We start from the raw sequence: 25,855 nt of genomic DNA, 5'->3' as shown, positions 1-25,855 counted from the left end.
GACCCACTTCGCTTCGTTACGGCCCGCGGAGGGGGCACGGCGGGGCACGGCAACGGCAACGGGGTCGTCCCGGCTGGCCGGCCCACCAAAAACACCGCGCGGTCAGGGTAAGTAGTTTGGCCCCGAAAAAGCGGCGTCTGGCCGACCGGGCTGACCACCAGACCAGCCCGCCGAGTGGAAGGGCCGAACACAAATTCTCGACTGGATCGAATAAGAAGAACGAAATGCGGCGCTTGCAGCGGCGCACCGTCTTCGTCCTCTTCCCCGCGGAGACCCCTGTCATCGAGAGGGCAGGCAGCCCGTGCTGCCGGTGTGCCGGCCGCTGGCCTAGCCGCCGGGCGGGGGACTGCGCCGATACTCCGCGCGCTGCGCGCGGTTGCTGCACCATGGGCGCGGGGTATCGAAGCGGAGCACGAACGTAGACATGTTCCTTTCGATGTTTTTTTTCTAGATGCTGGCTGATTTTTTTTGTAAAGTGGTCATATTATTTCTAACGGCAGGTGTGAATCTATTATTTTCTCTTCTTTTTCAATTTAATGAATGGGTAATATTCATTCAGTTGACCTAACCTAACCTAACCAGATACTCGGGGCCGTTTTTGACAAGCACTCCGGTCTCTGTTTTTCTTTCCTGCATTCTTGCATTTGGACATGTATGTGTAGGAGAGGTAGGGATTGAAATAAGCGAGAGTTGAGTACTTTTGTCTTTAATTGTATAAATATTAACTTATGACATCGGCACTATTTACAGATCTGCTGATCACCGCCTTGCGGCATAACAGCTTGGACTAGTCACTTCCTCGGGTGGCGTCGCGGCCTTGGACCACGGCCTCATTCTAACTAACAATTTTACAACTTATTTTTTTTTTACAGGCTAAACGATACGTACAATAAAAGTGTGCCCTGAATGAAGGCGCCACGAATGAAACTCTTTGGAACGACGCTGCTTGTCCTGCAGCCTGCAGATACCCCGCGCGGCGGCGCTACTCGCAGCGCGGGGCGTCGATACCCCACGCCGCCGCCGCGCTGAGCGCTCACATGCTGCCCTCCTCCATGGCCTTGTTCATGTCGTGCACCAGCCTGGACAGGTGCTCCCGGTGCACGCTGTCGCGGCGGAACACGGCGTCCAGGAACTGCTGGTTGGCGAAGAAGCCGAAGACGTGGTCGATCCTGGTGAGGCTCTTGTCCGTGAGGTGGCTGGACACGAGCTGCTGCAGCACGGCGCGCGAGTCGTGCAGCGCGGCCAGCAGGTAGTGCACGTCGTAGCTGAACTCCACCTCGTGGAAGCTGACGGTCGCCATGGCCGCGGCGTGGAAGCGACTCTGCGGACAGAGAGGCACTCTCTCTGTCTCTCTCGCACTCGTGGGGCGCCCCGTACGGGTGCGAGAGAGACAGAGCGATCGCCCGCAGCGACACAAGGACGCTGGAGCTGCACGAGAGCGCCCAGCGCGGCGTGGAGTGCCCGAGGGAGTGGCAATGCCCCCGGAGCGCTTCCTGGGGGAATCTGTGTTCATTTACATACCTTGAATCTCTCTGCGAGCTTCATCTCCTCGGGGCCGAACTGGCCGTTGCGGTACAGCACGCCCAGCTTGATGACCACCTTGATGATGTTCTTGACCACCTTCTCGGCCTCCTTCTTGTTGTTGGACTGCAACAAAGGAAGTTCCAGTGCGGGCGACGCGAGCAAGGCGATCTCATCGAACTCGACTGAAGGCCTGCGCTACTCACATAGCTCTTGGCGAGGCGGTACAGGTTGTCCAGCAGGCTGGACGTGGTGTCGTCGATGAAGACCCTGGCGACGTTCTTGGACGCCATGCGGCTCAGGATCTTCTTCTGCGCGCGCAGCCCGATGTCGCGCGCCCGGAAGCCGCCGCCCTCCGCCATGACTGGAAACGGAAACGGAGCGAGGGGATGAGAGCGGGCCGAGGGGGACTAAGTGGCGACTCAGGGCAGCGGTGTCGAAAGGGTTGCCTAACTGGAACGCCGTTTCTAATTGTGTCCGTTAGGATAGCGACCAGGCGATATCCCCCGCGCTGGAGAGTCTCACGAGGCGCGGAGTAAGGACAGAAATGGCTTCTATTTTTTCACTTTCGACACCTCTGCTCCGATGAAGTTGTTGAGGTTTCACGAACAAAAAAATAAATAAAAAAGATGAGCGATAAGCCGAGTGGGCAACAAGTGCACTCCTTACCTGGACTGTAGGCTGCCCAACTAATCTGAAAGAAACGCGTGTACGGTCCGTGTTCAACGCCTGGGGGTTCCAGCTGACGGTGGCGAGGGACTCACAGGCTAATCTAAACTACGAACGAAACAAAAAAGGAAAGAGAACGGAAATAAAATAAAAGAACAAAGCACATGGCAGAACTTAAAAAATAAAATAAGAAATAAAAGTTATGCGGTGGCGAAACAATGCTCATGCATCTAAAAAGATAATGTCGAAATGTCAAATGAACGCGGCGAGGGTTGGTACTCACAGGAACACTCGGGGGCTACCCAGGAGTACAGCAGCCAGCTCTCCACCTCCATGATGGTCGACAGCAAGGCGGATGCCATGGCGCCTGCAACACACGGACACGCATTGAAACAGTGGTTGTAATCGGGCCGAAAGTTTAGGTGGCGTCGCGGTCACGTTGGGCAGCCAGTCCCATCCGCCCCGCCCCGCCGCCGCGACTCATTATGATATGTAAATAGCACCCCGCCCCCCCAGGCCCCCCGCACCACAGCGACGCGATGCTTCAAGTATTTCCTCCAATTTTCCCGCCTGCGGCCATCTCTTTGCCATTACCATATTATTGGCACACTTGGCCGGCACTGTAAACAATTACCGTGTTTACACTGTCAAATCCCTGAAAGTGCGTTCCACGGTGGCTGTCACGTAGTTTGTGCACGCCCTTCCCCTCGCGCCGCGACTAACTCGACATAACCGGCGGCTTGGGCGCGGTCGACTCGGTCGATAGTCCCTTCGGCGTAACTTCGGTTCCGAGTATAGAGAGTAACTTCGGCGTTTGGAGAATCGGGCGGAAAAAGGTAAAAGGGGGCGCGGACACTGACAAAGGGACGGGTTGCGTCACCTCCGGCTGCTTCCGCTTACAGTGTGGCGCGGTGCGGATCGGTGTGGATTTCGGGGAAGTTCGGCGGCATCGCGTAGCCGAGGCGCACGCCGCCAAACCGCGCCAAACCCCCGCGATGATGCAAGTCCCATCTCCTGTTTTGCTTGTGTTCGCCGCGAGGCCACGGCCAAGGTCACCTGGTCAAGGTCACTCGGTTTGCAGTGGACAACCTTCTGCGCTCCGGATGCCCAGTTGTTGTCCAGCGAAGCGGGTTTGTCTATCAGCTCCCGACAGGCGCTCTCAGGCAGACCCGTTTGTCTGTGTCTTTGTGAAGATTTCGTGGGTATCTCTGCCGCTCCAACCTGGCGCCAGCCTTGGTGTCTGAGGCCGCCCCGCCTTCGCCGCCTTCTCGACTACCTCGAGGACCTCGAGACGGTGGCGGCTGATGTCTGATACGTCGCGTCCCCCTCTCCCCTCAAGAAAGCAGATACCGCGAGACTCCCGAAACCGACCGGCCGGCAGGGCCTAAATGTTGCGAGACAACGCCAGGATCTTCCCTTCCAGTGGCGAAAACGACATCGGATGGAAACGAAAGTCAAGATTTTCTACCCTGCAGTCGGTCGGCGCGGCGCCACGACAGATCGGCGAGAATGTTCCGGGGATTCCCGAGTCCCCTCGCCAAGCGCCGACCACCGAACCCAGCACCCTTCACTGAAGTGTGTGTGTGTGTGTGCGTACTACTCCGTGCGCCCCTTAACCGAGTCTGGCAGTGTCACACGCACGACGAGGCGTATGAGTAGGGCCGTTATAGCCCGCCTCAAAGTCAGGGAGTGGCCAGGCAGCCAGGCAGCCAGGCAGCCAGGCAGCCAGGCCAGGAGGGCCAGGAGGGCAGAGCCGGTAAAGTCAATTCAACGCCACAGCGACCACACCCAATTTGCGCTTGGCTTTTCACTTCACCTCGTTGACTGGCTAAAAAAATTGATTAGAAACCAAGCCAAGAGAAAAGACTAAATTTAATATTTTTGAAGATGTATTTTAGAGAGTGTGGCCGCTGAGGGTCCCCGCGCGACCTCTAGACCTCTCCAGCTCGGCCTCTCCACTCCAGTTGCGCCGACCTATCACGGGCCTCGTTAGGGAGCAAGTGCGGTTCTGTGGTGTCCCAGACAGAGCCGCGGGCGGGCCCCCTGGCCCCCTCTCTCTTTCTCTCTCTCTCTCTCTCCCTGGTCGTCTCCCCAAAACCAGAAAACGGGACCCGGACGACCCGAACCTGAGACTCCCGAGAGTTCCGCTCACTCTCTTCAGGAGGGAAGTCCACTTGAAGTGAACCGTTCGGATGAGAAGCCTGCGAGTCGATGTCGCATTTCTACCTCTCTCTCTCACTCCTGCCTTTTGGCGCGGGGCTCCCCGGCAAGACTTCCCTACTGTCGGCCGCCTGAACTGCATGCGCTATTCGCACGATGCCTTACAAGGGGTTGGGTCGTGCCGCGTGTGGTCTGCTTCCGAGTAGCTCTGTCTCTCTCGCACCCCGGGGGCGTTCCGTCGGGGTGCGAGAGAGACAGAGCGCGTTCGAAGCCATCCCGCTGCGTGACGGCACGACGGCACGCACGGGCGCACCTCCTCTGGCGGCGAGTGCGTGCGTTCACCCCGGCTTCCTTATTCGCACGGCGAGCTCGGCATGCCTGCCTGCCTGCCTGCCTGCCTGCCTGGCAGGGCTGGCAGCCCTTGGCCGTGGGCTGTGACCGCCGTCCGCATTTTTCCGCGAGCGTCTCCCCGTCCTGCCGCCGTGGCCGCCGTGGCCGCCGCCGTCGAGGCTGCCATCCTGGGGGAACTGGAATGACGAGGTGTGTGTGCGGGCTGCTCCCTGCCGCCCCGCCCCGCCCCGCCCCGCCCGCGTTCATCATCGTCGGCATGCTGGCGGTCGGTCCGTCGGTCCGTCGGTCCCTAGCCTCGCCCGAACGCCGCCGTCCGTCAGCCTGGTGGCGTGCCGCGCCGCCGCGCCGCCGCGCCGCTCTACAGACGGTACGCCACTCGCTGCAGTGCGAACCCAATTAGCGATCCAGAGAGAGAGACAGACAGACAGAGACGGAGGAGCCGTATCCGAGCGCAAAGCCCTCATTACATTCTTTCTTTGTTTCAGACAGTCGTTTACACTGTCGGTCTCTCTGTCGCTAAAATCTTCCTCTCAGACGGGTTATCGACGCGCGTGCTGTACGAAAGGCTCAGTGAATTTTTCATAATTTTTGCACTTTTTGCAGTTTTGTTTTAAAGAAACAATGATGGCATTTTGAGAGAGACGGGGTGGGGCGGGGCGCGGTGGGGCGGGGCACGTCGCTGGGCGCGGCGGTTTGTAGGTTATCACTTGAGGCCGACGGACTAAGAAGGCCTAAGCGTCCTTCTCGCTCGCACTGCAGCCGCGGCCGCACTCCGGAGAACGATGCCCCTCTCGCACGCAGCCCGCTGCATCGGCCCGCATGTCCGCCCTGCCCCCCTCTTTTGGCGGGGCGGGGCGGGGCGGGGCGGGGCGGGGCGCCCGACGCGGCCCGCTGAATCAAAGTCACCGTTCAACCGCTGCCCATAGTTCAGGTGCGCCCGCTGCACACCGACAAAACACCCCCCCCCCCCTCATTTCATTCTCGACGTGCCGCTTGATGAAAGTGGCTTGCTCATTCCCAGAGTGAATGGTCAATCTTCGACACCAAAATAAATTGGCGCTGTGGCCTTTTCGCGACCCGCCCTTAGAGGCCCTTGGCCAGGCCATGGCGCCCCTGCTTGAAACATTGATGTCTCTTTCGGTTCGCCCGACGTGTATTGATTATTGGCGTCCACGTGGAGTGGAGGTCTTTCATGCCCTCATGCCTCCCATGTTTCCCATGTCGGCCGCGACACCCGCGGCCCGCGGCTTCTCTTCTCTGCCCACACACACACTAACTCTCGACGGCAATTACTGCGCTGTGTGTGTGTGTGTGCGCGCGTGTGCTCGGGGATGGCACGTTCGCCTGGGGCGGCCAGCCTCCATGGCCTGCTCGGTCTGCAAAATGAATGATTGTCGCTGTTCGGCTCGTTAATAATGCTCGCCAATCATTTCAAGATTGTCTCCCCACGCAGTGCCAACTTTGTTGTTGTTGTTGTTCCCCGGCCAGTTTCGGATCGTCTTATTTCGAGGATGTGTGCGGCCGGCGCCCTCTCCATCATGGGTCTGTCTCTGCAGACTGAAAGGTGGTTCCGTCTCTGTCGCACTCGTGGGGCGTTCCGTGAGGGTGCGAGAGAGACAGCGCGTTCCGTTTGGAGTGGCTCTGCCGCCGCCTCCGTCGCATTGGACTTTCCAGTGGGAGTCGCGTGGCTGGAGCGGCTGGAGCGGCTGGAGCCACTCCAGTGAGAAGTACAGTGCCTGGCCGGGTAAAACGAGAATCTGGGGTGACACACACACACACGCTGACTCACTCACACTCTCTCGCGCTCGTGCCCTGCTTCCAGTCTCGGCACATCGCCCGAAAAAGACAGACAAAGAGAGACATCCCGGGTCTCCAGCGTTCTCCAGGATGACAACGGCGGCCCCGCGGACTATTTTTAAAGCAGTATTGAATGACACGTGCCGCCCCCGTCGGGCCCACTGTCTGTCTCGCCCCTTCCGAGCCCCCCGGGCCCCATGCATCGGACTGAACGGGCTGAATGTGGAACCGACCAGCTGTCTCGTCCAGCCGGGGTAGGAAAGGGGAAGGGGGCAACGGCAACAAAATGACCGTTGGAAGGAACGCGGCACGCGCCGCCCCTCCCTCCTCCTCGCACACCTCAAAGGTGAGACCCCCTCCCCTCCCCTCTCTCTTCCTCCTCGGCTGATCCCTCCCAAGGCATTCTCCAACGTCTTCGCGGTCTTCGCGTCGGCGGGGACGCCCGATCGAGTGTCTCGGCGAGCAGCGGACTCATTCCGAGAGTCGTTTTCGTCGGTATCTCTCTCTCTCCTTGCGACCGTTTTAAACGAATTTCCAGAAAGCGTGGTATTTAATTTTTAAAAGGACGTCCGTACTCTGCCGCGCAGACGGAGCAGAGGCACAGTGTGTGCAGCATGCAGGGTTGCTGCTGGACCAAAGAGCTCTCCGGTTTTCCGGCGGCCGACTTCCTCTCTCTCCCTCCCTCCCTCTCTCCCTCTCTCTCACTTCCTGGCCGGGAGAATAAAGGAACCTCCAGGCAGCCCGCAGGCAGCCTGGAGCACACTCCAGAGCCACATCGCTCCAGCTACAGCTCCAGCTGATGCGGCCCGTGCGTGTGTGTTTACCTGGATCGTGCCCCCTACTCCCAGACGGGATGTAATGTAATGTGATTCGTGTTCGAGGGGGTGGGGGGTGATCCGAGACCACCACATCGCTGCGAGGCTGGGCGCAGGCATGACGTCACCACGCTGTGGTTTTGTTTCACCCGAATCTCCGTAGTCAAACCACGCGTTCATTTGTCCCGCGAGAAATATTTACAAATAAAAAATAACCGTTTTCTCCGCCTCACGGTAAAGCCGAACCACCGCGCACGCACTTGTGCGCGACGTCGCCGTTAACGATAGTAAGGTGCTTGCCACAATCACAACGAAAGTGCGGCAAATGAATGAATGGTGCGAAGCTAGAACCGGTGGAACAATGGGGTGCGGGGAACGCCAAGGCTGCCAAGGCCGAACCGCCGGGCCGCTCCTCAAACAAACAAAAGAAAGTCGCGACGCACACGCACACACGCACAATGCTCGCATGAGTGAAAGGAGGGCTGCAATCTGCGATCGGCTTCGAACGACTCGCACTAATCGGCCCATCCAAGACGGCCGGCGCGGATTTCGCGGTGCGGTCGACTTATCGTCGCGATAAGAACGCGCTCTGTCTCTCTCGCACCCCGCCGGACGCCCCGTGAGTGCGAGAGAGACACGCGTCACCGAATGCCCGCGGCCGAGTCCGCCAGTCCGCCCCGCGCTGCCCTGCGGCCGCCGAGCGCGGAGTCATCTTACATGTTACCACCGTGGGAAGAAGCTTCCAGAGTTCTCCAGTGTGCTAGCCTTGCAGTGGCGCGGCACGCCTCCAGCCGCTCCAGCCAGCCGACGGCCGCGCCTTCCAGCTCAGCATCGTCGCTGTGTCTCTCTCGAGCCCTCGCGGGCCGGGCCACCCATGAGCTGGGTTCGAATCCTCGCGCCTCGCAGTTTTTCGCGCGTTGGAGCAGGTCCTGCTGGATACACTGGATCCAGCACCGCCGCCGCCACGCCGCCACGGCCTGGGTACCTAGGCCATTCGCCAATTGTCACATCCTTTCCCCCCCATGGCCATGAAGCACCGTGTCACCGTGGTGCTGATGACATTGCCCCCCCCCTTCTCCAACTGCTAACCTCACCCAACACGACCGGCGCGACTGCGGCGGACTGGCTCCCCAACCACACCGCCACGCCGAGTCCACTCCACTGGAGAGCCGTTTGTCGATCGTGTGCAAGCCGCGGGGCGATTCCGCGAAGAGTCGCTCTGTCTCCCTCGCACTGCGGACGCCCCACGAGTGCGACAGAGACAGAGCGGCACCCGGGGCTCCGGCAACTTTTGGCGGTCAGACTGGCTTCGGAACTTCGGTACCTCGGCACACCGCCTGGCAGCGCGTCAACAAGTTGGACAGTGCATGCACTCGGCAAGCCGCGAGGTACAGTACGCGCGGCAGCAGACGAGGCAAATGAGTCGCACATCATGCATTTCAAAGTAAATTAAAATGGAATCAACAGTACTGAGGACAACTTCGATAGGTCTAGAAGGAATACTCGAACGCGCCGCGGCGCACTTGCAGTGCACCAGCGCCCACCACTGGCACGACGGCGGCGCCAGCGCCTGACCCACTCTCCAAATCACAAAAAGGCCGTAAACATTCATTGGAGGACGTAAAACGCGACGACGGTGACGCCGCCAGCGCCTTACTCACCGGCCGGGCAGACGCTGGCCGAGGACGCCCGTCTGGCGGCACGGAGTGGCGAGAACGACGAGTACGTCGAGAGCGTCGGGCAGAGGACGACAACGACCAGGACGCCGTCAGGGAGAGCCGAAGCCGAACACAAGAGTCACACTTGCACTGGTCTATTCCGGCACACTGGCTGATACCCACTCGCCGGCGGTGAGCAAGGTACTTCCCCCGGAGGGGCCGGTCGCGGACGCGCGTGCTGCCTGGGGCTCTTGTCGACGACGACCGCGCGGCACGGCGGCTCGGCTGCGACTGGTTGGCTGCTTGCCGCGGCTTGCCGAGGTGAGGAGTGGCGTAGTGATGGAAAGCAGACCAGGGATCGCGACCCGCGCCCCGCACCCCGCGCAGCCCCGCGCCGCCCTGGAGCGGCAGCCGCGAAGCGAGCGAAGCGCGGGTAGCCGCCAAGCCCGCGCCGCCGCGCCGCCACGCCGCCCAGCTGCTTCTGCTTTGGCCAGCTGCTGCCCCCACCACGCTCCAGCGACCAGGGCCCCTCGCGCGCGGGGTATCGCCGCTCCGCGCGCCGACGCGCGCGCCAGCGGCGCGAGGAGGAACTACTCCGCGCGCGGCGGCGGCAGCGCGGTTTGAACGCCCCCGCGGAACGGGCCAGGCGGCCGCCGAGCCCGCCGCTAGGGCCGCGGGTCCTTCCGGGGGGCCAGCTTGTCCTCAGCGCGCAGCAGGTACGTCTCCATCCAGTAGGACACGCTGCAGGCGAACTTCTTGGCGGTGGGCACGAGGTCGCCGACCTGGAAACAAGGTTGTTGAGGCACTGCAAGGCCCTGAGGCACTGCCCCTCGCCTCACCTGTGGCCGCGTTTGGTCGAAGAGAGTTGTGAGTCTTCGCTCCAGTTCGGTCTGCAGAAGGCTTCGCCGACGGTTTTCTGGCCTCTCCTAGAAGCGACAAAAAAAAGGTTAAACTTGCAGTGATGGAGCTTAAAGCTCATCCCTGGGGAAACCCTACCTTGAAGTTGTCCAGCAAATCGTTGAGTTGGTCCAGCATGGTACAGATTGCGATGGCCTGCACTTCGCCGGGCTCCAGGTTCTGAGAGGAGTGCGTCTGAATCGGTGGCAGATTGCCCCTGCTCGCCGCGGTCGTGGGTTCGACCCCCGCCGCCCCCGCCGCCCCCGCCGCCTCTGTGTGCTCTTGCTCTGCCGCTGCCGCTTTTCCAGCGTCGTCGCCGGGCGGGCCGGGCGGCTCCAGGGCCGGGGGCACGGGGGCGGCGGCGAGCGGCGGCGGGGGCCTCTGGCGGTAGCCGAGGGCCGCGTGGCCGCAGACGGCGCTCGCGTACTCCTGGACAAGGAAGACGGCGAATAAGAACAAATAGAGCTCGGAGCACTTAGCGAGGGAAACGAACATCCACCTCGCAGGCCTCCGAGTCCAGCGACTCGCACGTAATGCTGGGCGGCTGCTCGGCGTCGCGCTCGCCGTCGTCCGCGTCCACCTCGTCCACCAGCACGTTGGCGGCCTCGGCGTCCATGGCCACCAGCGCGGCGCTGCCCACCGACGCCATGCTCTCCAGGGCGACCAGGACGTCGTCCTCCTGCTCGGTGATGAGCAGGCTGGTGTGCGTGGACGGGCACACGGGGGCCAGGTCCAGTGGGCCCCTGGACACCATGGCCGTGGAGGGGTAGACTTCTGAGGAGGGGTCAGGCTATCAGGGCACACTCTAACCATCGCGTTGCTCTCGCCTGGTGTTACGATTCACGGACCTGGCGTGGAGTGCAGGGACGAGATTGTGCAGGAGGCTTCGCTGACGATGCCGACGCCGTCGTTGGTGTTCACGGAGCTCGGCGGGCTCGACGCCTCGCTGGGGGTGGCGCTGGGCAGGCCGCTGGGCGCCGCGGTGAAGGCCGGCGGCCTGGCGAGGCAGAGCGGCAGGTGCACGGCCTCGGCCGAGTCGGACGGGGCCTCGGACACGGCCTCGGACACGGCCTCGGCGGAGACGCGCGACGACAGCGCCACGGAGCGCGGCAGGCAGGGCGGCCGCGGGGCCAGGGCCGCGGCGCTCGTCGCCAGGAACGGCGGCCGCCGCCCTTCGTCCAGGAGCACCGCGGGCGGCGCCAGCAGGTGGGGCTCCGGGGAGTGCAGCGCGGTGCGGGGCGGCGTCGGCGAGTCCGGCGCCGAGGAACGCAGTTCGAGCGGCTCGAGCGGCGGGGCGGCCTTCTCTGCCTTCTTCACGGTCTCGGCGCTGCAAGAAGGCAATGTCAGCAAACGGCCCGACTGCCTTGCAGCAAAATGCGCCAGTGGCACCTGCTGGCGTGCTGCGGCGACGCCTTCGACGACGCCAAGGAGGCCCTGGACGTGGTGAACCTCGGCTCGTTGGACGACGCCGCGTCGCCCTGGGCCCTGAGCTCGGACTTGGGCTCGGCCTTGGGGCTGTGCAAGTCCACCAGGCTCGCCGCCATGCCGTCCAAGGCCACCAGGGCCGAGGGGGGCGTGGCCGAGGGCGGAGTCGCCGCCTTGTCCCACACGTCACCGTCGTCGGTGCTCAATGGGTACATCGGCACGGCCGACTTGCAGGACCACGGCGACGCCAGGCCGGGGCACCGGTCCACGGACAGCATCAGCGGGTGCAGCGTCTGGAACGGCTGCAGCGCCAGTCATTGCCCTTCCGAACGGGAGATCACAATCTGCCAATTTTTGGGCTTGGTCTCACCTTGCCGTGCTGGGTCTTGGGGTGCTTCGGGTGCTTGGCCGTGGCCGCGTCCCTCTGCGCCGCCAGCGCCGCCCGTTCCCGCTCGTGCACGCCGAGCAGCGCCACCGCCTGGCCCATGGCCTGCTCCACCAGGTGGTCCAGCAGCATGGGGTCGTGGTCCGTCTGCGTGGCCTCGGCGTGCTGCTCCTTCATGACGGCCGACACGGCGTGCAGCGCGCCGTGCAGCTGGGCGCGCGCCCCCTCCGGCACCGACCACAGCCACGCCGTCAGCCCGGCCAGGGCGGACTGCGCGCCGCCGACCGGCCTCTGCAGCACCGCGTCGAACGGAACGGGTTGCCAGTGTGAACCCCTTTCCCCCACCCCGTCGGCCACCAGAAGCGGAGGATCATTTGTGCCTCCAGCCCGCACCCACCTGTGGGGCCTGCGCCAGGGCCTCGGGCGGCGCGCTGGGCACCGGCCTGCGCCGCGGCACGGGCTGTGGCTGCGGCGGCAGCATGCTGCGGGGCCGCAGCCGCGAGGGCTTGGCGGCGTGGTCCTGGTGGCAGGTCTGGCTGTGGATGCGGCACGCGCTGGCGCCCCTGCCGAGGGACACCGCGTCCTGCTGTTGCGTCGACGAGGACCGCGCCGACGCGCGGCTGGCGGCGCGCCCCGAGTCCACGCGGTGCACCAGCGACTGAGAGTCGACACAGCGAAGGGCCACGTTGACTGTCTCGGTCTCCAGGCATCGTCGCGGTTCAACTCCTGCTTACGCTTTTCGTCGAGGTCTGCTCCGAGGAGGTGGGCGGCAGGGTGGCCCACTGCTTCAAGGTGACAGTGGACAGCCGCGCCCGCTTGCCCTCCACCAAGGCCTTGGCCTCGGACAGGCCCACCTGCTGCAGCGCCAGCGCCGTGTAAGGACTCTCGCGTGCCCTGGACATCACCGACAACACCGCCTAGCCAGTCAGAGCAGCACCAAACTAGGCTTCCAAAGTGCCGCTTGAGGGAGACAACCATCCTTTGGATTGCTACCTTAGGGAGGACCCCGAGCCAGGCCCCTGCCCTTGTCGCCGAGATCTGGTGCGAGTGGACAGTTCGCCGCGCTCGTCCGATCTGGATTTCCTAAGTAGCACAACCAGAAACATGAACTGGTGACAACGCGAAGTCCAAACCCGAATCCGAAAAAGCCACACTGCCCAACCTATGGTGCAGGCGCTCCACCCGTGGGGTGTCACTGACGTGACCGGGGCGGTCCTCGTCGGCGTCCTCGCCCTGCCGGTGGCGCCACCTGGTGTCGTCTGCCACAAACGCCGCGTTAGTGATTTTGGCTCCAGAGTCCTGGATCTCCTGCGGCGTGGACGCTACCTGCGTTGCTGCCGGTCCTGAGTAAGGGCGTCGAGGGGCCCTGCGACTCCTGGCTGGGGTGCAGGGAGAGCGAGCCGCTGCGCGCCGCGTCCTCCACGTCCCTGTTCATGGCCTTGAGCAGGAGGCTGGTGCGCTGCAAGGGCCCGTTGGCGGCCATGGCCATGTCCTTGGCGCACAGGGAGGCCAGGGAGGTCCCGCTGCGCCCCGCCGCCCCCAGCGTGGCACGCCGCGACCGCTGGCCATGCTCTGTGTCTGTCGCGATAGAGGAAAGGTTCAAGACTGCTTCGTCAACCTCGTCTTGGGGACGACCGCCGCGACTGCTCACTGAGGCCGTGGACGTCAAGGTCCTTGAGGGTGGCGCCGCTCGCGCTGCTGGACGAGGGCTCGAGCGTGTCGCTGTCGTCCTCGTCCTCGAAAGTGGGCGGCGGTGCCACGGACATGGCCTCGGGCTCGGAGTCCGCGCTGCGGAGCGCCCTGCTGGTCCTGCTGCGCGTCTTGCGAGCGGGTTGCACGTCTGGGGGCCAGTGCAATGTGCATAGAGTGCAACTTGACAGCCCTGCGGTCGCTACTCCGCGCGGGAGAGACCCTGGTGGACGCGCGTGGGGTATTGACGGGTCCTTCCCTGTACTACAGTGTACCTGCGCCATGCTGCTGGGAGGCGTTGGGGGCGTCCGTCCGGCTCGCGCGCGCAGAGGGTGCCGACGTGCGCTTCTTCTTGTCCTCGGCGTGGTCCCTGCCCATGCCGACGCTGGCCGCCCCGGAGACCGCCCCGTCCCTCGCCCCGTCTGCCCGCCTGCAGAGGGGAGCGCGGGGAGGCCCTCTGCGCTGGAGGACACGCGAACGGGGAATTTCAATCACTGCTCGCCGAATCGCAACTCGCGGGGTGGCACTTTCGTGTTCTCAGACAAGCGCCCCTGTGTGTAGGCAACCCTTCGTGTCTCGACAGGGTTGCCTACCTTGCTGGCGACTGGCGACGCAGACTTACACAAGTTCCGATCCATGACCAAGGCAGTTGTCGACGTCCGAGTCCACGAGGGGGCAACTACGCGGTCGCCATGGTAACCAACCGCGCAAATAATAGCCCCAGAGACCCCGATGTACGGGCTGGTAAAATTTTGGTGAAACCGGATTAGTGCTCGTGCTGCAGAAAGTTTGTTCAAATTTTGAAGTTTTTCTGTCATTTGTGCTGATAAGAGGTTTGGGTTGAAGGTTGAACAGGAAAAAAATAAGGTTAAAAGGCTTAGTTGATTCTTTATTTTGTTCTTGTCAGCAAGAGTTTCATTTACATTCAGAATGGTGTCTTTAGAAAAAATATCTTAGACAAGATTTACTTACAACATGATTATGGAAGATCTTACAGCAAGGCTTACCCTTACAACTTCAAGAGTAGAAGAAATATGTGAGACTCGTCACTATTTTCACACAATATACAACTTCACGACTTGAAGAATGTCATGGATTCAGTCTTAAAAGAATCTACCAGCATACCTTATTCAAGATGAAAAAAAGATACTTTATTCACCAAATTTTCGATCTTGAAAGTAACAATTAAAAAAAGGAAAGCAAAGAAGGCACCTCAGCAAACAACAGGTCTCATGGTGAAAATAGTATTAAACTAAACAAAACCTATATTAGGATCACAGTCTTCATGAATGAGTGAATACATTTTGAAGTACCCAACATTCTACAAATGTACTGCTATAAAACAGAGGAAAAAAAATGAAACAATACCACCTATAAATCCTTGTAGGAGGGTAAAATTTAACAAACCCCAAAATAACATGTACATCTGAAACAGTCTCTGGTAGGAGAAAACCAAAGCAATTGGCATACTTGTCATGTGGCGCAACAAACAATACTATATTTTTACTTCAATGAAAATAATGTATAGTAAAAATATAGTACTTTATGTTACATAATAATAATAAAAAAAAACAGACAAGGAGAAACCAAAGCAATGTTACCCTATTGAAATAAAAATAACAACCTCCAAGTGGCATTAAATGCCATGGTGAAAAGGAAGAGTGCATATCATCTCTTCATAACAATACAATCAAATTGTAACGCATAATTCAGCAATCAGTCCAATCTTAATCTATCTTGCCTGAAATTAAAGGAGAAAGATATTGATTTTGAATTGAAAGAATTTCTATCGCTCGTGAATCACAGAGAATAATTGTGTTTGACTGCAATGGTAACCATGAAAACAGGTTTTTCAACTGATTGCTTATTTTACTAAATCTATTTGGTATACAATGGTTACATTACTAGTGTTCATGCCAGCATCAGCTATGAAAGGCAAACTACTGTCAGTAAAACTAAGAACAAAAACCAAACAAACCACCATCATGGTGCTGAAAGTCCCATGATTAGGCCGACAGACAAGATGCCCAGTAAAGAACACTAGAGAAATAAAAACAGCCAAAATCTCCCCCTTCACTCCCAAGGACAGGCAACTACAATTACTACTTGTTACTGTACATTGGGAAAAATACTTCTGGAAATAAATAAGAATTTCTAATGTGGCCAATATCTTACAAGACGTCAGACGTCTACACACCAGCAAAATTTTTTGCTTTTACATTTTTTCATAAGTTAAAAATGTAACACTTATAAAATGTTTGAGCCCTAATAAAATGGATGAAGTTAAGATACTTAATAAGTCTTATTCCCAAAGAACATGTGAGCTACCTCGGCGAAGCTGCAGCTTTTTCACATGACCATAAATTTTCAGTGCCGGCCCCATCTTCAACTGAAGTCCATTCACTACATCACTTCTAGTCATAAGGAGAAGAGAGCGGCCATCAATATCCTGAAACAATAAGTCATCACACATCACTTTCCAGTCCCTTCATCTCATAGCAACTCGCAAACAAGTAAATAAATCCATACCTGATCTTTAAATACTGCAGCATATTCAGGGAATTTGGAATTGAAGAAATTGTAAACCTCATCTGTCGACCAATCCGATGCATCAGGAATTGTTTCATCAACCTTTGAATTCTCTGTTTCTATTTCCTCTATCTTCGGTTTCAGCAACTGAGGTAGCGTCTTCATGATTGCACTAACTGTCAATTCGTTATAAGCTCCAAGCCTGAGAGCTGTAGATGATAATGGTTTATCTGAGAAATAAACAAAACATAAGATGATGCTCATTTTAAATGATCACTGAAAAATGTATTGGGACAAGGAAATGACAGTTCTACCTGGGGTCGGCGGTTTTGGCTCAACTGGGGGTGAGCAGCGGAAACAAACCCACTTTTTCCAAGGAATTTTGGGTTTTGGAACATGGCATTTGACATGATACCCCTCATCACATACTGTGCAAACCACTATTGTGCCCTTGAACATGAAATGTATTGGTTAGGTATTTAATTATGGAGATAATGGTCCTGTCAAAACTTTGACTGAAGTGTGAATACTTACAACTTCCTCAGTAAAAGAGCAAATTTGGCATCCTTTGCAGTTCATGCACTGCCAGGTGTTGGGGCGGAACCTTGCCCTGTTCCCTTTTATTAGACATGAGAAATGGGCTGCAAAACAACATAACACAATCAATATTCCTCTTCATTAGCAATAGAAGCCACATTGTTCAACGTTTATAATACACACCTTTTAGAGAACAATCTTTGCACTGTATTGCTTTACCATCAACTATGGCGTTGATACAAATAACACATACAGGTACTGCACCTGAGCCAATGGAGTTCAACTTGTTGCCAGATGGTATAAGTGGTTTGACATCCTTGACGTCCTTATTTTCATAGGAAGCTGAACCATTGCTGGACCGAAATGACGATCCATTTCTGTGTGCTGAAGATCCATTGGGAGTTCTGTTGCCATTGAAAACAGTGCGGGTATTTCCAGAACCGTTGGCAAAATGTGGTGTGGCAGGAGAAGCCGTTACGGTGGGAGGGTTAACAACCAAAGTTGCTTTCAACGGTTTTTCGATAGCAGCAGCAGCCTGTCGGCCACGACGCTTAGCCTTGGGCAGGTTATTGTCAGAAGGATCAAATACTTTCTTCTTTGCTCTCTGAAATAGAAAGAAAGTTTGAATTAGAACTACAACATAGCTGGACAAGGCAAATATTGACAATGTAAACAAAGGTAGATGTTGGGCTTTAAATTGAGTGCGACACAACACGAATGAATAAATTAAAAGGTAGAGGGAAGTCATAGCTCTACCAACAAGAAGGGTGTGAAAAGAAACTATGAAACATGTAAACACGCCCGGCCTGAGCTTTCAGTGGGCCCGTGACCCACAACCACAACGACCCAGTGCAAAGTTCCCCTGCAAGGGTAGGGTGCGCGACATAGTGCCAGGGGGGCAGATTCCAGGGCCCAACGCCACACAGTGGCACGGACAGCTGGCGGCCTGCGTCCGGGAACATGGCTTAGAATATCCGGAGACAGTTGCCGCCAGGCAAAGCCGTGCCACTGTCAGTGCGGTGGAGGCGCAGGACAAAAGCGCAGTGCTCGGCGGAGCGCCAGTGCCTGGCCACTGTGAGTGCGACCCTAACCTCAACCTGCGCGGCGGGGCGCGTCCTCGGCCAGGGCCTGGATGACGGCCTGGGCGGAGGGGCGGCACTCACCTTGCGGCGTTCGCCCTTGCGGTACCCGGTGCTCTCTTCCTGCTCCTGTTCCTTGTGGTTCATGGCCGGGTCCGGCTCAGGGTCGGGCTCCGGGTCTGGTTCAGGTTGGGGCTCCGGGTCCGGTTCAGGCTCCACCTCTGGCTCGGCCGCGGCGTCGTCCTCGTCCTCCTCCATGTCGTGATCCTGGTCGCCCTCGTCGCGCTGCGCTGCAGGGGGCGGCTCCTGGGCCATCTCGACGTCGCCGTCGGCGTCGCGTTTCTCGTCCACACTCCGCCTCTGCATGAGCACGGCCGGCGCCGGCACCAGTGGAGGCAGTGGCGGCAGGGGCTGTTGCGGCGAAGACGGCGATTTCACGCGAGATTCGTTGACGGCGTCCCCGTTGGCCTCGTCGAGCATCGCAGAGTCGTCGAGGTCATCGTTGGACATCTCCGCCTCGCTGGCTGACATGCCCGATCCGGAGCCTGACCAGGAGCCAGACATTGTTGACGCGGCGCGCGACCCGGCACTGACACCACCACGGCCCCTGGCGCGCGGGCCCAGCAAGTAGTTGCCGTTCTCGAGTTTGACAACGGTGCCAGATTTGGCCTCGCGGTTCAGCAGCACGTTGAACGAGATGCGCGAGAAGAACTCGCTGTCCTTGGTCTTGACGTACTGCTCGAGCTCGAACACGGGCACGCCGTGGTCCAGGTAGTCCGCGTCGCGGCTCACTAGTTCAATGATCGCGCACCGCAGCACGGAACTCATGCGCTCAGACTCGTCCTGCAAGGACTCCAGCTTGTTGAGGTCGCTCAGCTCCACCTCGACGCGGCTCTTGTGCACCAGCAGCTTGGACCACTTGGCTGCGTTGCGGTAGCTGAAGTTTCCCTTGTATTCCACCTTGATGACGTCCTGCTCGTCCACGAGCCGCTCCAGGTCCGCGATGGTGGAGCGCGAGTCCGCGCCGCACCGCCTCGACACAAAGCTACAGATGCGCTCCCTGTCAGGGCGCGCTTTCCGGCTGCGCAGCTGGTCGATTGCCTCCAAGATGTACTCGCGGTGTTTGATGGCACTCATGGCGAACAAAGGCCTGAGCGCGGCAACCCGCCCACGGCGCCCACGGCCACTGCCAAGGCGCGGTTCCCCGGTTCCCCGGCCCCGCCTCGCAAAACAACACCAAGCACGCCTGCCCTGCCCCGGCCTGCCCTGCCCAACTCGCGCAAACTCGCAAGTCGCGCCGCGCAGCGTAGGCCAACGAACGGACGAGGTCCAGGCGCACTCCGCCGTGCCGTTCGCTGTTCCCGCGTCACGCCGTGCCGTTCTCCCCGCTGCTGCTTTGCCGCGGTGGAGGCAAAACCACGCGCATGCGCAGTGGCGGGCGGTGCGGCGCTCGAGGGTGAGGGGCGCGGTGGAGAGGCAGAGCGGCGCAGGGCCAGGGGAGAGGCGGGGAAGGGGTGGCCGGCTTGGGGCAGACAAGGAGGAAGGGGAGAGAGGGATGGACTAGGAACCTTAGGAACGCTAGGGTAGGCAAAAAGAAGGGAACATGAGAAGCAAGGGCAAGGACGTGAGGGGAATATCAGACCAGGGGCTGGGCAGAGCCCTGAACCGCGGGCTACGGCGGCTTGAGTGGGTCTTCAATCTTCAGTTTGGCTATTGAAGCGTTCTTCACCACACATGGCCTTTGCAGGCTCTTGGTTCACAGAGACACAACACGTCATTGCTTTCCAAGTAGAGCGCTTTATTTCATACATTTCAATGGTACATTTCAATGCACTAACTACAAAGTTTGAACAATCGAAAAGAAAAAAAAATCCAAACATTAAGACATAATTAAGATAGTTGAGCCCAGCTCTAGAAGATACAAAAATTGAGTAACACTCAAAAATAAATGGACATACGTACAAAGGTACGTACATTTATGAATATCATCATAAGACACATATCATACACTGGGGGAGACGTAATGAGTATTCAACATAGGATTACCCTACAAAAAAAAGATTTAAAAAAAAATGGGGAGATTCTGAACTCTCTCACTCGGCAAAAATCAGGTCTGCTCTACACATAGCACCTGTCTACAAAAGTAGACATTAGTTAACAAATATGGCAAGTTTAAAGAGAAACATAAATAAAAGCGAGACTAAACACAAAGGCAAGAGGGGCATAAAGGAACAAAGCTCTTGTGCCAAAATCAGATTCAAAACAATGACCTAAATGTAACTACCTTTACAAAATAGAAAAAGAAAAATGAAGCACAGTTGATTGAAAATAAGGAACTTACAAACATTAAACCTTATTTTAAAATGCTTCAATTCAAGCTTTAGGAATGAAACTGAAGCACTTAGTTCATACAACCAAAGGTTCTGAGTCACATTAATGACTAGCACAAACTTATGTGAGCAAAGGAACACATACAATTAATAGGAGACAGTAAATCAAATGGGTCCTAATCGTGAAGAAATAAAAAATTTAAAAATTGTGCAAGTAAAAAAGCTCCAGAGTGAGTTAAAATAAGTAGAGTTAGTTGGCAGCATATAGATCAGCTATAGAAAACAAATAATCTTGACAAATAAAAATAGTCTGAGAGAGTTACAAAATAGTGTCTTCTCTAAACAGGGTTCTACCTTCAAATAATAAATGATGAAGGTGGAGCTGTACACACGGTAACGAAATCATAACTAAATGTCAGCACAGAATCTTGTGCTCGAGTGTTGCCACAATGTGTGCTACCCTCATAAGGAGTGCTGTATTTATAAGAATACAGAGATATACACGATCAACAAAACTAAAATTTGAGACAAAAATTATAACAATTGCATCAAAAGTTTCATGATTTAACAATGAATAGGTAGTATGATTTAACAAAATAATAGTGGGAGAATAAAAATCACAGGATGTAAATAGCCACTTCACTTTTTTATAAAGTGAAATGACCATGATATATCAACTCACTATAGACAACATACAAAGCTCAATAAAACTGCAAAGAGAAGCACCATACACACAAACTGCTTGCCACAAATTTGAATAGGATACCTCTGCTTAAACTTAGCTGGCACCTTGAGGTAATTGAGATTCCATTCTAGAAAACAAATACAGTGTAAGTTGGTCCCATAAATTAGTCTTTCAGGTCATTTAAAATGTTACAATATGATATTTGGAACTTATAAATCATCACAACTTTAAAATAATACAAATCTGAGTAAAGCATAATTAGAATGTCCCTCCCTCCAAAGCAAGGTAAATTAGGGAAATTGAGGACAGAACACAGGAAGATTCCTAAGAAAACAGTAAACAATTGGTTTTATAATCTCAAAATTAAATCAGTCAATGAGGCGCTTCCTCTGAACGTTTGACACCATTGGCACTGACATTGCTCCGAACTTCTGCAAAAGCTGGTCGCTCCTTGGTGGATGGAACAAAGCTAAGAGCTCTACAGACTCTTCCTGAATCCTTCAGCTGTGGCATCATGACCTAAAATTAAGACAAAACCCTTAGTAAAACAAGAAAAATTAAATTTAATCAAAGTAAAAATGATTAATTTTACCCTTAGCTTTGCTTCAAGAACTTCTTTTGATTTTTCTGATGAAGTTATTTTTTCTTGTGCTGACCTCAATTCCTTGTCAAGCTTTTGCTTTTCCTCTTCAAGATGACGAAGACGTTGTTGTGCTTCTATAATGAGGAATGGTGACTTGACTTAAGTGCATGTATATTTTTTAAAAATTGGAAACAGTATTAAATATATACATCAAACAGATTCGTACCTGTCAACTGCACCTCTTTATCTTGTTGCTGTTTCTCAAATTCCATTCGTTTTTCTCTTTCTAGTTCTAGCAATGCTTTCTGCTCTTCTTGCAACCTTTCTAGTTTTTCACGGTGCTCCATTTCCTCTCGCAAAACCCTGAATGATTAATTTACATTACAGCCAAGTTTTAAAGATGCACAAAAAATTTAAGAAAAATAGCTAACCTGCCCTGCAAGTTGCGCACAATCTCCTCATCGCGTTTAGCTTGAGTCTCTTCTTCAAGAAGGCGCTCTAGTGTCCTCCTAGTTTCTTCCAGCATTTGCACCCTCTTCTCCTCCTCACGATGAACTGCTTCCAATTCCTTGGCCTGTAACTCGGCAGCCACACGGGCCTACAGAACAATTTGATTAAATTTTTCCCATGTCCAAAACAAAATATTGGGTAAAAAAAATGAATGAGGCTGTCTTACAATCTTTTCAGCTTGCAGCTGGGCACGTGTCATCTCCATGTCAAGGATTTGGCTTGTTCTGCGTTTATGCTCTTCTGATTGACGCAGAGCATCTGCTTCCCTTTGAGCTCTGCGCCGCGCTGCTAGGGTACGTTGATAGCCCTCACGACTACCAGACTGAGCAATCGCCAAGTGAAGGGATGAAATCCACTGCAACCTTGACCTAGATCAACACAGATTTAGCAATGTAATGAATTAATATAAATTGAATGTAGTTTATACAAGGCCACAACATGTCACTTGCCTGTGATCATAAGCAGCAAATTCATAAGTTCTTTCACTGGTGTGCAGGGCAAGGCGGTGAGCCTTATCTTGTGTTCTCATGCCTCTAGACGTTGCATCAACTCTACACTGAGTATCAAGGCTAATACTGCCACAGCACTCACGTTCATCTTGACTCTTGTAATAGTTTAGCTCTGTTGGGCGCAGTACAAACCAATACTCTCGAAGTGTAGGAAGGAGAAAACCCCGTTTCATAAGAGTACCCTGAAGTGGAAAATAAGATGATTTTAGAAAACTATCAAACAGCATAAAATATTCACCTCCTCAAAATTTTTATCACCTTCTTCAACACGTCTTGGAGGTAAGTTCTGAAAATTTCTCGCACAGCCTCTACCAGACCATCAGTTTCAACGCTTCCATCTCCAAAGTACTTGGTCTCAATCAAAGCAAGGAAGGAACCAAAGCGAAAAGCTTTGACAGAAGAGGATAAATTTTCAAATTCAATTGCATCCCACTCTAAACCAACAGAATTTACAATCTCAGAAACTACTTTGCCAACCTCAGCCGAATGCATCAGCACCTGCAGAGAATCAAGACATAGTAAATTACAGTATTCATACATACGTTTAAGTAAAATTATTTTCAAAATGTATACCTGAAATGTCTCATGGGACTCTTGAACAAGGTCAGACAACATACAAAAAACACGGAATAGTTGAAAAACAGAATCATCCGGAAGCAGTGGTTTATCCCTAGAAATTAAATCCTTTTTGCAGACTAGCCAGCACACTTCATCAACACGAGCTTCAAAATCTTGAATGGTTGTAAGTGTGAAAGTATCAGGTAATGATGAAAATACCTAAAAAGGAACATGAAGAAAATGAATGTCAATTGTTTATCCGAAGTTTATCGACAATATATCAAGAAAACGTCCATCATAATAATTTTTGGGAAAGCAACAAACCTCCTTTTGTAAGTAATATTTGAAGTGTTCAAAGTTGAGGTCTGCAGTACTTCGATAATGCTCAAGGCCCTTTTCCACGCCGTAGAGATCGAGTAATGTCCCAATGTTTGCTGTGAGGACCTGAAATTGTGGCACAGTTCACACATCAGAATTTAGTTAAATGAAATGAAAAATTACTGCATGAGGAATGCATGCCACTCGAATAGAAATCCATGCACCCTTCCAACATTTTTGGGCGATTTTAAGAAATTCACTGGCTACTTTGAATAGAATGACAGAGTACCAAGACGAGTTGCCTTATAAGACATTGAATGAGTCACTCCATGTTACACATCCCGGAACAACGAATTTACGGCAAGAGGTGGCCTGAAATGTGAGTCGCAGGCAGTTTGCGGGTCGAGGATTACCTTCAGCTTGGATTTTACGACGGTTCCACTCTTATCTGAACACAAAGCGTTAAAAGCGTGCCAGATGCTGTTGGTCGCATTCTTCAATAACAATGACATGTTTCTGCTTGCTGGAGCAACAGGTGCTTGTCTCCTCAGCGAGTTAAATCAGAGCGCCAAAAGCGCTGCGGTGTACATTATCCCGAGCTTCACTCAGAAAGCAATTTGTTTAACCCACTTAAACTCCAGATAAAGACAATTTAAAAATGCGAGCTGGCCATTATTTCCCTAAAAATTGTAGACGGCCTGACGGGCTGATGTTGTGGTGTTGCTGTCGCTGTTCTAGGTGACCTACAAGAGAGGGGCAGCTTGGTCGGCCATTGCACACCCTGCCCCCAAAGTCTCGATATCATAGTTATAGCTCTTGCAGGAATTAATAACAAATGTTGGCGGCTGCAGGGATTCAGTCTCGATATTTTCATAGATAGAATGTGATCCATTTCTGGCTAAATGCGTAGCATTCAATGCTGTTCAGAACAAGTCGAGTTAAGATGGCGTCTTTCCGCCATTGTGAGTGCCATGGTGAGTCGAAACCTTGTAACACACCTAGGCCGTGCACGCCCACATAACGTGCGAATACTTAGAACGTTATTGGCACGAGGCCTTATTTGCCCTCGAGTCTGTCGTCTGCCCGTCGCCGTTCAACTCCGTGGTTCAACAGCTAAGTAAACTTTGACTTGCAGGAAAGGGCGAAATTACAATATTGAAGAACCTATCATCTTAGGAAAAATTCAGATCCATACTCCTAATGAGGTGAGTCTATCAAAAATTTAGACGACACTTCAGATATATCAGGAAAAAAAAAAGATTTAACCTATGAAAAACGGTGGCTTTGTGTTTGTCGTCTGCTGGGAACAATCTTTATATACTCTAAATTTGCGCCACTTTACCTCTCTGCCCTCCCAAGGTCTAGCTATGGTTGGTTATGATGAAAACGCTTCCAAACGCCTCAGAGACTCTGAATACGCTGTGGCTGGTGCAACATCCGGTGGTTTGACAAGAGCTGTAAGCCAGCCCCTTGATGTTATCAAAATTCGCTTTCAGGTATGAAATCATTATTATAGCAATATTTTCTTGCAGATAAAATGTTAGTGTGTGTCCATTAAATTTTCTATTTATTTTAATTATACAGCTGCAGGTTGAGCCCTTGAAAAAAGATGCAAATGCTAAGTACTGGAGCGTGTCTCAAGCATTGCGAAGAATAATCCGCGAGGAAGGTGTTACTGCCTTGTGGAAGGGACATGTACCTGCTCAAGTTCTATCTATACTGTACGGTGTGGCTCAGGTATTGATCAGGAGCCTCGTGTACCAAGTAGCAATCAAGGCCGTCTTTTTCAATGTTCTTCTCTATTTTTTGTCACACAGGCAACATGTTTCGAAGTACTCACCAGAGAAGTGTGGAACATCGCTCCAGAATGGAGAAGCAGTCATCAGAGACCTATAGTGCACTTTGTTTGTGGTGGTGCTGCAGGAATATTCGCCGCTGTTGTTTCATTTCCGTTTGACGTGGTTCGGACAAGATTAGTTGCCCAAGGCAAATTGAAGGTATTTACTAATAATTCTGTTGGACTACTTGATGTAACAGCTTAGTAAAGCAAATAAGAAATTTGCTCATTGAATACAGGTTTATTCAAGTACCAGTCATGCTGTCAGAGAGATTCTTAAGAAAGAGGGCCAGAGAGGATTGTTTAGAGGTTTAGCTCCAGTTTTAATTCAGATGGCTCCTCATTCTGGAATACAGTTTGCTACTTACACGGCACTTATGAAGCTCACATCATCAAAAGAAGGTATGTAGATCATGGGCTTCAAATAAATTGCTCTGACCTGTTTCAATTTAATTATCACATACTTATGTGGGGAATGATTTGAAATTTCATTGCATGTTCGTTTTGTTTACAGAAGAAAAGCCTGCTGTTGAGCGTAGCTTAATTATAGGAGCACTTGCAGGAGCAGTGTCTAAGTCTGCTGTGTATCCCTTGGACTTGGCCAAGAAGAGACTGCAGGTGATTGGTTTTGAGGCCGCCCGTCTTGATTTTGGACAGGTTTGTATTAACTGCATTTTATCTGTGCATTTAACCTGGTAAGTTTCCTGTCAACATTTCAATTTGATTTTACAGACTTTCTCCACATCAGGACTTTTCCATTGCATTAGGAAAATTGTTAAGACTGAAGGGATTTTAGCCCTTTATAAAGGGTTGTGGCCTAGTACTATCAAAGCTGGAGTGGTATCAGCACTGTATTTCACATTTTATGAGAATACTTGTGCATTGATGCTTAGACTTAAGTAAATTATTCTAGTAAGATAAATTATTTTTTCATTGAGGTCTAGTCAAGTGGTATACACATTTAATAAAAGTGATCTGTTAATATTGTAAAATATTTATTTCATTACATCAAA

The 25,855-nt window shown here is 53.9% G+C and overlaps 5 protein-coding genes across 7 annotated transcripts; 1 reads left to right on the top strand and 4 right to left on the bottom strand.

Moving 5' to 3' along the window:
• Positions 1-858: 858 nt before the first annotated feature.
• On the bottom strand, positions 859-9,281 carry LOC117645154 (tumor necrosis factor alpha-induced protein 8-like protein). 3 transcript variants are annotated; one of them, XM_034385131.1, is made up of 6 exons: positions 8,975-9,281; positions 2,474-2,557; positions 2,191-2,298; positions 1,728-1,885; positions 1,522-1,647; positions 859-1,321 (listed from the first exon to the last, which is right to left on the bottom strand). In XM_034385131.1, exons 4-6 carry the CDS (start codon positions 1,881-1,883, stop codon positions 1,034-1,036), a joined length of 570 nt encoding a protein of 189 aa, XP_034241022.1. In that variant the 5' UTR covers positions 1,884-1,885; positions 2,191-2,298; positions 2,474-2,557; positions 8,975-9,281; the 3' UTR covers positions 859-1,033. The 3 variants fall into 3 exon arrangements, with proteins under 3 accessions (XP_034241022.1, XP_034241023.1, XP_034241021.1); XM_034385132.1 differs by having other exon boundaries at positions 2,191-2,293; XM_034385130.1 differs by lacking the exon at positions 2,191-2,298.
• A 355-nt stretch (positions 9,282-9,636) lies between these two features.
• Positions 9,637-12,580, bottom strand: LOC117644723. Its single transcript, XM_034384336.1, has 7 exons — positions 12,413-12,580; positions 11,664-11,948; positions 11,484-11,595; positions 10,362-10,639; positions 9,968-10,063; positions 9,811-9,897; positions 9,637-9,753 (listed from the first exon to the last, which is right to left on the bottom strand). The coding sequence occupies exons 1-7, from the start codon at positions 12,578-12,580 to the stop codon at positions 9,637-9,639; spliced, it is 1,143 nt and encodes a 380-aa protein (XP_034240227.1).
• A 1,655-nt stretch (positions 12,581-14,235) lies between these two features.
• Positions 14,236-18,803, bottom strand: LOC117644919. Its single transcript, XM_034384637.1, has 6 exons — positions 17,597-18,803; positions 16,617-17,037; positions 16,431-16,537; positions 16,211-16,346; positions 15,897-16,126; positions 14,236-15,816 (listed from the first exon to the last, which is right to left on the bottom strand). The coding sequence occupies exons 1-6, from the start codon at positions 18,647-18,649 to the stop codon at positions 15,670-15,672; spliced, it is 2,094 nt and encodes a 697-aa protein (XP_034240528.1). The 5' UTR covers positions 18,650-18,803; the 3' UTR covers positions 14,236-15,669.
• Positions 18,804-19,289: 486 nt separating this feature from the next.
• LOC117644620 (switch-associated protein 70-like) lies at positions 19,290-23,771 on the bottom strand. Its single transcript, XM_034384229.1, has 10 exons — positions 23,419-23,771; positions 23,012-23,131; positions 22,703-22,906; positions 22,388-22,627; positions 22,070-22,311; positions 21,787-21,988; positions 21,542-21,708; positions 21,337-21,473; positions 21,120-21,244; positions 19,290-21,046 (listed from the first exon to the last, which is right to left on the bottom strand). The coding sequence occupies exons 1-10, from the start codon at positions 23,515-23,517 to the stop codon at positions 20,900-20,902; spliced, it is 1,683 nt and encodes a 560-aa protein (XP_034240120.1). The 5' UTR covers positions 23,518-23,771; the 3' UTR covers positions 19,290-20,899.
• Positions 23,772-24,050: 279 nt separating this feature from the next.
• Positions 24,051-25,824, top strand: LOC117644621 (mitochondrial thiamine pyrophosphate carrier-like). The gene is made up of 7 exons (XM_034384230.1): positions 24,051-24,210; positions 24,365-24,501; positions 24,590-24,742; positions 24,823-25,002; positions 25,082-25,244; positions 25,357-25,499; positions 25,575-25,824. The coding sequence occupies exons 2-7, from the start codon at positions 24,373-24,375 to the stop codon at positions 25,743-25,745; spliced, it is 939 nt and encodes a 312-aa protein (XP_034240121.1). The 5' UTR covers positions 24,051-24,210; positions 24,365-24,372; the 3' UTR covers positions 25,746-25,824.
• The last annotated feature ends 31 nt before the right edge of the window (positions 25,825-25,855 follow it).

The sequence above is a fragment of the Thrips palmi genome, unplaced genomic scaffold (genome assembly GCF_012932325.1).
Source record: "Thrips palmi isolate BJ-2018 unplaced genomic scaffold, TpBJ-2018v1 HiC_scaffold_18, whole genome shotgun sequence".
In the NCBI taxonomy this organism is placed as follows: domain Eukaryota; kingdom Metazoa; phylum Arthropoda; class Insecta; order Thysanoptera; family Thripidae; genus Thrips; species Thrips palmi.
Note: the sequence above shows the minus strand (reverse complement) of the source record. Positions and strands in the feature narration are given on the sequence as shown.